At 40.7% G+C, this 11485-nt stretch overlaps 1 protein-coding gene across 2 annotated transcripts; it reads right to left on the reverse strand.

Annotated features, from left to right (window-relative positions):
- Nucleotides 1-871: 871 nt before the first annotated feature.
- Nucleotides 872-8273, reverse strand: hdr (hematopoietic death receptor). Of its 2 annotated transcripts, none has more exons than XM_085293592.1 (10): nucleotides 7913-8273; nucleotides 5866-6019; nucleotides 5590-5718; nucleotides 5350-5461; nucleotides 5019-5110; nucleotides 4712-4804; nucleotides 2682-2722; nucleotides 2482-2562; nucleotides 1635-1671; nucleotides 872-1425 (listed from the first exon to the last, which is right to left on the reverse strand). In XM_085293592.1, exons 1-10 carry the CDS (start codon nucleotides 7934-7936, stop codon nucleotides 1139-1141), a joined length of 1050 nt encoding a protein of 349 aa, XP_085149718.1. In that variant the 5' UTR covers nucleotides 7937-8273; the 3' UTR covers nucleotides 872-1138. The 2 variants fall into 2 exon arrangements, with proteins under 2 accessions (XP_085149718.1, XP_085149717.1); XM_085293591.1 differs by having other exon boundaries at nucleotides 2326-2562; nucleotides 7913-8270.
- Nucleotides 8274-11485: the final 3212 nt, after the last annotated feature.

The following is an 11485-nucleotide window of genomic DNA, read 5'->3' on the forward strand; positions in this document are numbered from 1 at the left end:
TACCCTAGCAATTAGGATGACTGCAAGTGAATCTAGATATGCAAATATGCAGAGCCCAGGCATATAATACAGGACATGTCCGGTATGACTAAGACAAAAAATATAATCAAGTGATCTTGAAGTCAATCATAAGGAGAAATACAACAAAAGTAGAAATATGAATGAATGAGTTTAATTCACCGAGATTTATAAATTAGAAACAAAATTTAAAAAAAAAGAAAAGAAAAAAACAAGCAAGTTTGGAAGTAGTAACAAACACTGTAGAGCACATCTATAACAAGGTAGAAAAGTACACAATTCTCACTTCACTTTCAGGCTTCAACACAGCTCTGGCAAGACTCAATGTTTCAGTGCAGCACATAAACAGAGCATTGTAGAAAACTAGGTTTTGTAAACATCCATGATGATGATCAAGATTATAGAAGGAAATGTAACAAAACAGAAGTACAACAGAAACAAGATCTTAATATATTAAAATTTGTGCTTCTGTTAACCACAATCACGACAACACTGGATCAACAGGTAAATAATACAGTCAAGGAAGCACTCTTTGAATTTAATAAAATACCCTCCACTGTAATAACTTACATACATTCATTAACGCCATTGGTCATTTGACAGTCTGTTGAATTGCTAAGGAGTAGTTACAGAACCAAACTGAAACATACATCGACTCTTCAGGACACTGTTAGATTACAATAAATGTCTGAACATAACTTTCGCTGAAACAAGCTTTAATGAGGTTTGGGATCAGCGCAAAAAAAAAAAAAAAAAAAAAAAAATATATATATATATATATATATATATATATATATATATATATATATATATATATATATATATATATATATATATATAATTTTTTTTTTTTATTACAGGCATTAATGAAATACTTAACACTATGGAGCTGACAGGAATACATGGCTCACAGTCAGATAAGAAAAACGACTGAATTCTGTCAGTTTGGAATAAGTTAGTTCAAGCAGGCATATTTACCTCAAGAGCTCACGCTACAGTCTAGTAAGATGTGCTTACTGAAACAGCAGCAGCTTCAACAACATACACACTTTGAGGTGTCCAAGTTTGTTTTGTTCCTATTCTGACCACTACTAGTTTGAGACAATTACATAGTCTCCCCCTACAAAAGCAGGAAGTGACCGCCGTCCACAGCCTTCTGGTGGATCGTCTCAGCAGTTCGCCTTTGGTTCAGGATATTCAAAGCCTGCAGCAGGTCATTTAAGCTCGCTCCTTTACCTTCTTTCTCCACCCAAATATGCAGCAGTTCATGGATCCTGTCTTCATAGGGAAGGTTCTCTTTGCTTTTGATGACATTGTCACTAATTTCAAGCTGACGGAAAAACCTCTTGTGATAGTTCACATCTAGTTCTTCAAAATATTCAAAGCACTTCCTGAGAGACTCTTCACCTGCAAAAAACAAACAACAACCTTCACTCCATCACATTAACGACTTGTGCTGATAACACTGATAAACATTTTGACAGCCAACTGGACTGCAATTAAAAGCAGCGTGGTGGCATGAAAGCTTGGAAGCTTTATCTAATGTTGTGTTTAACAGCAGGTGCTTGTGTGTTATGCAGTGGGTGAGATCAGGAATAAAAGTCAAAATACTTTACCATTCACAGGAACAAGCTTGGGAAGTGGCACCTCTTCCTAAATGAAACAAAAGCAAACAGGCATTAACATATAAAAAGTCAGAAATTGTAAGACCTGCTAAATCAAAAGCATGTCTTATTTATAAGCAGGTGAATGAAATGAAAGGAAAAGCATTTATCTAAAAGATCTTACACAATACAGTGATGCATTTTCCTGTCAGTGCGGATGGAAAATGAAAGGAGACACGAGATAGCGAGACTGATAAGGAGCATTCCCTGTTAATCTTCAGGTGTTTTAAGGACCAGGTGACTCATTAAGTTTCCACTAACACAATAACAGCAGCCTGAGACACTGAAGATCAAATGTTAAAGGTAATTCTTAAACCGAGAGTCACAGGATTCTTATACGGCTCCTGATTGTTGAGAGAATTTGCTCCAACATACTGGAGTGCAGTACGGAAGAAGCAAGTCACTGAGGTTTATCCATGACTGCAGACCTGTCCCTCTGCAACTGGGAGCAGGTAGGATTCTGAGGCTCTTTCTGTCATGTAAGGAGTCGTGTGTAGCATGAAAATCAAAGTGGGTAAACTGGAACATGAGGACAGACAGTAAGACAGCGGAGGCTGTTAGAGCAGCAGAGCATTAGTTAATAGCAGCAAACAAGACAAGAAGCAAGGATGAAGCAGGCGATGAGATGAGCTGCAACTCTCACCCTCCTGTGAAGCTGCGCTGAAACCACAGGGCTGGCTTGAGGGGCAGGTGTGAGCGCGTCTGTTAGGCTGTGCTGGGAGTTACTGGCTGAGCTGTTGAGGCTTGGACTGAGAATTTGACGCTCATCCTCAGCAATGTTGGGGGATTTAACTCTCACCAGATGCTGGGACAGGATTAGATTTGTGCTGGTTGGTCTTTGAGTGTCCTTATCCTCAGGAGTCTGGATGGCAGTGTATTGCTGAAGAACATGTTAAGAGAGTCTCTGTCATTTAAGTTACCTTGGGAAAGCCATTTCCATTCAGCTCATCGCCATGTTTGGCTATTTTTGTACATTAATGGAAAACATGAGTCACTCACCTGTTCTGCTTTGCTCCTGTCAGACCGATTTCTCTGAGAGCCTGAGGAAAGAATGTGAAGAGAATTATGCAACTTCCAAGAATTCACAACTTTCCAACACAAAGTTATTTAATTTTTGTCTGAGCTCAAATTTCATCAACTGAGCAGAACCTGCTGCTGCTGCTCTGCATCAGTTCTAGCAGTGTGCAGCCTCTCCTGGACACTGTGTGTCACTGAGGATTTTCATCAGTCGGCCGGAAAGCCTGCCCAGCAGTTCCAGTTTGTGTTGGACCCGGCCCAGTTTACCAGCAGCATGGTCAACAGCACAAACTGGGAAAAGCATCTTCACGTGGCTCAGTCCAATTGGAAAAGTACTTTAGTGAACTCGCCAACAGCAGCCCACCTCTATGCGAGGTCTGCATGGTAATGATATACACCCCAACAGACTGCGGTTAACATGTTTGCTGAGAGGGCGTACTTGATAATTAGGCTTTAATCAGTTACACCTGATCCCAACATAGTCAGCATGTTGTGTTAGCAGCTCATCTGCTGCTCTTAGATCATCACACCTGAAACTGCACGTCCATTGTAACAGGTTTCTGCACACATGTATATCCTCTATCACGCCGTCTGGTGTCTCAACTTATACTTAATAGCTTTTCAGTCTTTCAACACTGTTCCACATGTGATGAACAGTCCCACAATTATCCAGAACTGTTAATTTTCTTACCATGTTTTGCTCATTTCATGTGCCATTTGAAAATCTCATCTGCTCTAAACAGTCTGATTACAGGAGAGTTTGGCCTTGTGCAGTCAAAATATCCCATCCTGTGAGAAGCTCTTATCTTGCTCTCAAAGATGGCATACGGACAGCATTGTGGGAAAATGCGTCATTGATAAGACTTTACTAACAGGGTTCCCAAAACAATGCTGTGAAGGTCAGAGAGGGAATCCAGAAATGTTGAGTGGAACTTTATTTTCAGTCATTCGGTTGCAGCAGGTGTGTCTCAGCATTTATTAGCGTATGCTTATGTGTCAGACTGACTGCAGAGGCCAGCGGGCTCAAGATCTGTGTTAATGAGAGCCAGGCCTCAACAAGTGCATGAAAATATTGTGGCAGCATCAATTTAATATCAGCAGTTCATCTGTTTGTGGTGTGAAGAAAAACAAAGTACAAGTCCTTCCCACAGCATTGACACCTGTCAGAGCAATAACACTGCAAAGCTGTATCACTACACACACAAGACCAAAATTTTAAACAGTTCGAGCATCTGCTTTAAGTGCTTGGACCCTACAACACTGCTCCTGCTGACAGCGATCAGAGCTGAAATAACAAGTGAATTTGTTTAAGAGTGATCAGGAACCATCTAGACAATGGGTTGAAATGAATATTTTTCAAGCAAAAAAAAAAAAAAACAAAAAAAACAAAAAACAAAAACAAAAAAACCACACACACACACAACAACAACAAAAAAAACCCAAAACACAACAACCCACCCCTACATTTTGATGATTTGCTGCTCTATGTCATGCCCCAAGACCACACCTGGCCAGGTTGGTGACTTCTGTGACACCAGGAATGTGGAGGTGGAGCATTTAGTTTACATTGGGGCATTTGTAAAATTGATGTCTATACTGTTCTGGACAGCTTAAAAATCATCAGGCCTTCACTTCGGCAATGCTGAGCAGATAATACTTCTGATACAGCTGGTCAAAAGCATTTTCTTGAGTGGACACGGCCAGCTGCAGTGGCCACCAGAACATCACACAACTGTGTAGTTGCCACACGTTCAGACGAGCAGCAGAAGCATTAGCTCCAGTCACAGAAGTACTAACCCTACTACAAAAGATACAAACTATGGCATGTGTATCTTTATCGTTTAGGTTTGTTTACCCCATTATAATGCGAAAACTATCCATCCTCCCCAGCTAACACAGACAAAATGTGAAGGACTCAATGAACAGGTCGACAGCCTATCAGAGCACTAACAAACTTTTGCATCAAGGTGATTTTAATATTAGGATCCAACATCTGTATAAGAACAACGTACCCATTTTACATCTCCTCTTGTAGAAAAATATCCCAGCAAATGTTATGGCAGCGAGGACACACAGCACCACCACAACCACCACCACAGTGATACCTGTTTAAGAAAAACAAAACAAAAAAACATAAGAGACAGTCATTGGCCATTTACAGACACCCCCCCCCCCAAAGAGATTCATGGCTTGAATCAATGTACAGTGCGAGTGAATCTCTGATATCATTTGTTTCTGGCCTGGAAAATCTGACTTTGTAAATATACATTTATCCCAGTGTAACAAAAAGTCTTGCATGCATCTGCCAGAGTAGTGTACCTGGATCAGAGCCAGATTTGTTCTGGATCTTCTTGCACTCCGTGTTGGAGGTTGATGTGCAGTTCCTCACTTTCTCTTCATCCTCTGCACACCTAGTTAGGAGAGAAGCAAAATAAATCGAAAGGTTTAAAGACCTAAATGTCAGTCTTCTTCCCGCTGCTCCCTTTAGGAGTCACCAGAGTGGACAATCTGCATCTAGCATCGTCTTCTGTCACACCAACCCTCTTCCTCTTTTCCTCCTGCCTGGCAGCTTCACATTCAACACCCACTATATCCACTCCCTCCTTATACTTGTGTCTTTACTGATTTTGAATAATTTGCAGACACTTACCGTGAACACTTCAAGCACACCTCACATGCTTGGTTAGGATCACAAAATCTCCCTGGTTTGCACTGACATTTAGTGTCTTCAGTGTGAGTGCATGAGCTTACAATTTCCTCATCTGAGAGAGTAACATGAAAGAGACCTTGTTTAGTCAGAGTTTATGCTCTGAGCACGCCGACTACAAGAACAATCAATAGTGAACCTTTTCATTCTGATCGATGGTATAAAGCCGTCAAGCAGAATTACCTGGGCGACACCGTGTGCACTTCAAGCAGAACTTCAGTCGGTTGTCATGCTTCATGTATGTATCGTAGTCACACTCCTCACACTGCCCCCTCTCTCCATCTACACTGCAGGGTGATTTCACATATGTGCCTAGAGCACACACACACACACACACACACACTTTATAAGTCTCCGTCAACTGAACATGTGACTCTACCTAAATAAGGCCATTTCATGTGGCTTTTGATGGCTTACTGGTTTGAAATTATTACAGAAGTTCAGTTTCATGAGACTTACCAGCTTTACAATTCAAACAACAGAGGTTGCCGTGTTCGTACTGATCTGCCGGGCAGTTGGCCTGCCGCCGTGCTCTGCCGTTTCCCACTTTAAGACCAGCCTGTGGGTATGCTGTGGTGGATTTGAGGAGAACGACCAGGACAGGCACAAAAACCTTTGGATTTGGATGTGGGGTTTAAAAAAAAAATAACAACAAATAAATGGAAGTCAGAGTGGTGAATAAACAGGTTTTTTTTAAAAAGAGTCCCTAAACAGGCAGGTGGGGTGATGTTTGGTTACATTAAGGTGCCAAAACTAGTTATGATCAGACAAGAATGGGAAACTGGGATAAAACATGGTGACTTATGAGCAAAAACCTGCTTCGTTATAGTCATGAAACTACCTTAAGTAAAAATATGAAGTGCACCGCTTTCATCTTTTTTTTCCATGTTTTGACTTAAGAGATTCCAAATTGATTATATTAAAGAACTCATTTTATGGGTTTTACAGAAACATAATCTCTGATTATATGTTTTGGCTAACTGAAAACATTTTCACTACAAACATAAGTATATAAGCCATTATTCTTTGGAAGCTTTCTTGTATGATGATGTGAGTCAGATTAGGTCACATTTAAGAACACGCCACTTCACTCTGAAAGCAAATAAACAAGTCAGTGCTGCACAGGTGGGTGGGGGAGAAGGGGATTTCCTTCCAACACTCCTTGAACTAAGCCTGGTGGATTCAGTATTAAGAAAGTGTACCAAAGTATCCGAGCTGATTTATTCTTTCTTAATATTGAGCAACAGGTTTTAAATAACAGGAAACGTGATCCACAAACAGTGTGTCCTAATATGGCCAACACTTTGCAGGAATAACCAAATAAGGAAATCACAGCCATGATTTCGTAACACCATCAGGTGCCCTAGTTACTGTGAGGGCATCTCCCAGGAGGCATGGAGAGACAGACAAACACTCACCTGTGTGTGAAAGTACCAGTTATAAGAATTTTAATCCCCTGCCTTCACTGGAAAGTAGAAATGGCGTGCTTAAGCATATTTAATAGTACTTTGGAAAGGAAAAAAAAACCCTAAAGAGACCTTGTTTATACACAAAGACATACAGAAGAGTTTAATTTTTTTTTTTTAAGAAAAAGTTTATATTTCCAATACCTGTTTCTACTGGGTGTCCGACTCTATAAAGTAGCACTTTATGTCGATGGAAGTGATCTCTGACGTAATGCAAACCATCATTTCCCTCGCTTTATGCACATAATCAAACATATTAGAAAATATTGAATCAAAATAAAACTTTTAGGCAGCTCAAAATCAAGCCGAAAGCTATACAAAAGGCTCAAACAATAAGGCCAGGCCATTTTTATCCGGAGTTTACCAATAGGATCTTTGCGAAAATTAAAGACATTTAAAATGTACACGCTCTTAAAGTTAGGCGCAACATAGCGCCCGGTACACAGGAAAACACGCGCTGTGGAGTAACGTGTATTCTTTTTATTCAGTGATCAGTCGCCGATGACAGTCAACCACAAACTGTCGACTAGTTTCAGTGCAGCGTCTCAGGTGGGGAAAACAGAAATAAAGTGACTTTTCGGTGAGCCCACGAGGAATTTCACACCTGAGTTCACACAGCGCCTTGTGACACTTTCGACACATAAATGCGACATCTTGCGCAAACCAGTAAACCGGAAAATTGCCAGAGGTCTCATTTTTATTTACAGTCAACGGGAGGCTAAACTTTGGTTCGACAACCCCTGACAATTCTAGTCACTTCGGTCCTCAATAAACAAATCAAAACAACAAAAAAACCCTTAAAAGTTTACATAATTAACTTTTTATTAAGTTAATAGCTTAACATAAATATTAGAATTGCCCCGCGGTTGTCGCGAAACATTAAAAGCACTGTTATTACTTTGAAGGATCTCCATTTTTAAAAATGAGTCACAAGGAAGCTGTTTACAGAAACTTCACGCTGACTGACTGACGCCGGTACAACACCGGTCCGTGAAACCACAGCAAGCTTTGTAGATGTTTAAAAAGACAACATGACTTACCACAAACATAGGAACGTGCTTCATCTTCTACTAAAAATGTCGGCCTCCACAGACTTCCAATTATTCCACGGTAACTCAGAGCAAATCGATTTAGATTTACCACCGTAGCGTCCTGTAGGCTACTGTCTCAAAAGTTTAACTCAGGTGTGAGACGGCTCTGAATTAATGACGTAGCTGACAGGCGGGGCCAAAGTACAAAGCAGCCCAGTCTCAGCTCACAAACAGGAGGCGACAAAAACAGCCCCACTGATAAAGTCAGTCTTTACTCCAAGCGGCCTATATGGCACAAGAAGTAATGATAATAAAATATGTGTATTTTTTATTAGTATAATTTAAATCATCTTCAGCTGCAACGTTATCAATGATTATCAATAATTATTAGCGAGCATTGTAGATGATGTAGAAGATTTTGTACTGACCCCCAGCTGACGTCACCTGTGCCATCTTAGTGCTAAGTTTCTGGAAGAGCAGCTGGCTGTTTAGGTTCAGAGTAAGGCTGGGTTTAAAACGGTGGCGTTAAAACGCCCTGTGGACAAACGTCTCCCCGTCGGCTGCTCAGAACAAATATTGACCAGAGTGTTTCACAGACGATAAGGCGTCTATTTAAATTAAAAAACACAATTCAGTCTCATTAGGCCCCGGGGATGGAAAAACAAAAAACACAAAAACCCAAGACATAACACTGGACTTTTTCCTCAAGCTATTACGGTTATTTCAATTTCGCATATTTGGGATATTAACCCCGCCCCTCCTCTTTTCTTGGTCTTCTTTTTCTTCTTTTTAAGCTATAATTCATTTAAATGAAATTATTAAAATGTAACGTGGTTGCAAGCAGACACTGCTTTCATGTAAGAGGCCTTATGACTGATTACTGAGAATACTGATTTAATATATGGTGAAATTATTCTATTAGAATCAGAATCAGAATCAGAATACTTTATTGATCCCTGGGGGAAATAATTCCTGGGGAAACTATTAAAGAGTGCTTTTAATCTCAGCCTCTGTTAAGGAATATTTTTTGAATTCAGTAGTATAAAATAACACGCAATGGCAAATTATTATCAGTACAACTTCAAAAATGCTGTACTTTTGCTCAGGGGTTAAGCAAACATAGTTTGCCATCTCTGGGTGTGAACATTTATACTGAAAACAGTTTTAAAGTTAAGGTGAGAAAACGAACAAACAAAAACAGTTGCACGCTGAGTAAATCATGACTAAACTCACAAATACTGCACATGATTCACATGAGGAAACACAAGTGTAGTTTTGTGGCTACACCTTATCACATTGGTAACATACGTGGTGCCAAAGCTACAGAGAAATGAGATAAAATGAGCTGCCTGAATCCTGAAAACGATATGTAATTTTTTTTTTACAGTAATATTAGAGGTATAGGTGATGAACAGTTTGTAGAATGTAAAATGTAAGATAATGTCTAAGCCTACAGTGGGATGCAGTGCTTTTATCTGAAAGATCTGAGTGTGTGAAGCTCTAAACAGAAACATTTGCTTCTCTTATACCAAACCGAGCTTTTCCCTATTTTAAACATAAAATTTATGCAAATAAAATCAGATATGTTGGATCTGACCTGGTGTATGATCGCTTTCACTCTGAATGAGCTCAGCATTCAAACATTCAAATTGCTGCTGTATTGCAAAGTGAATAACAGTTCCAAGAGGTGCCTCTCTCGCCTGTTAGCCCCTCACGGGATAATGGGGGAAAACAGACTATTGTACAAACGCTTTCATCACAAACTGCATGAAGTCAGCCATCACCACAGTGTTTAGCAAACCTCATGCTTGGGAGTGCCAGTTTAGCATTATCTAATGAGCAGTTGTCTGCAGCGCGCAGATATGCAGGCCGACAGGAAGCAGTGGGCTGTGGATGCGGAGAGGAATAAAACCTCCGTTTCAGTCTGTTGATTGCGATGCTCTGAGATGGAGCTGAAATGGTCTCACAGTTTTAGGCAGTCGGGGCTGTTTCTAGGCTCAGAGATTGGGTGACTGATGGCTTCACAGGCTGCCAGGCACACTGAGAAATAGAGACCAGTCACTCAACAAGTTTCCTGCGCATTGCAGCTCATCAACATCTTATTCCTCCACCTTTGTAGTACAACACTACATTTCTGGTTTTACCTATTTTATTTGCCCAATCATTCAGAGTCTGTTCCATTTCTGAATTTCTGCACCGTTTCCCCTCACGCTGCTGCAAACTTGTGTTTTTTGATGATAAGGCCCGGGAGGTGGCTGGAATCTCTGAGCCACATTTTCCGAGATAAGACATGAATTTTGCATTCAGACAGACCGTACAGGGTTCTGCTCATCGGCCGGGCCGAGGTCGAGATCAATTCTAATGATATGGAAAAAATATATATATACTTTTCTTCTGTTACAGAGCCTATGTGTATACTGAGAGGGAGGTTTTGCTGTAGGGATTAGGGGGATCTTTCTGACACACAGTGCAAGAGGAGATAGTGAACTGAAGACCTACATGAACTTGCTTATTCATAGAGGAATTAGACAAAGCTTATCCAAAGACAGAGTGAACCTGCACACTGGTGAATAAGCAAAAGAAGTGCAACTAGAAGTTTTTAAATGTTAAAATTCCAACATTAGGTTTGAAGACTGACAAGAAATTGATTGAATAAAGGATGATCTTTTATGCAAATAATGGATACAGATAATGGGTACATATATTCCTGAAAAATGTTGCATTTTAATTTGTTTCTAATCTCTAGCAGCTTGTGTGGATGTTTAGTTCACAAATTTATTCTGCGATGGAAGTTCAGAGGAAAGCAAGTCTTCCCTTTCAGTTATGCCCCGTCGATGCTTGCACAGTTACATGCTGTCCAGTACAATAGATCTATTGGCACTGAGCAGCTCCACTGGAGCAGCTCCACTGGAGCAGCTCAGAGTTAAGGGTCTAACTTGGGGGCACCAAAGTGGTGGTTAGGAAAGATGGGAAAGCACTGCTCTTTATTTTCGCCACAATGGAAGGGAGGTAAAGGTGTTCATATAGAGGTAAATGGCCATGGCCATAGTGTGGGTATAAGAACAACATTGGAAAGGTGGCCAGATTTAGAGGGCCATGAGCTTCACGAGAGCACTAACAATATCCACTCTAGTGTGATTGTAGAGTACCCAGACTGGGTCAGATGTGAATGGCAGCAGCAGAAGGTTGACCAGTGACATTACCTAATAAAGGGAGACATGACACTCACTAAGGGGAAATCAAAGTTACATCAGGAACTGACTCTGAGCCCCTTCTTGTTCACAGTAGTGATGGACAGATTGACAGATGGGATCAGACATGAGTCTCTATGGACTACGATGCTGCTGACATTGTGATCTGTAGTGAGAGTAGGGAGCAGGTGAAAGAGAATCTGGACAGGTGGAGGTATGCACTGGAGCGAAGATTAATGACATTCAACAGAAGCAAGACAGAATATGTGTGTGAATGAGAGAAAGACAGGTGGAGTAAAGATAGTGAAGGTAGATGAGTTTTAATACCCGGGGTCAACCGTCCAAAGCAACAGACAGTGCACAAGAGAGGTGAAGGAGAGTGCAAGCAGGG

Source organism: Mchenga conophoros, linkage group LG12 (assembly GCF_057382185.1).
Source record: "Mchenga conophoros isolate Kocher_MC1m ecotype Shallow Benthic linkage group LG12, M_conophoros_male_GT1.1, whole genome shotgun sequence".
NCBI lineage: Eukaryota > Metazoa > Chordata > Actinopteri > Cichliformes > Cichlidae > Mchenga > Mchenga conophoros.

What these genes read in the sequence shown, in the direction of transcription:
- hdr (XM_085293591.1), bottom strand. Translation starts at nt 7,936, where the DNA reads ATGAAGCACGTTCCTATGTTTGTG. An exon ending in CAAGAGGAGATGTAAAATGG is followed by an intron (nt 2,723 to 4,711) that starts GTACGTTGTTCT and finishes TTCTTTCCTCAG; the next exon opens with GCTCTCAGAGAAATCGGTCT. An exon ending in CAGCGCAGCTTCACAGGAGG is followed by an intron (nt 1,672 to 2,325) that starts GTGAGAGTTGCA and finishes TGTTTCATTTAG; the next exon opens with GAAGAGGTGCCACTTCCCAA.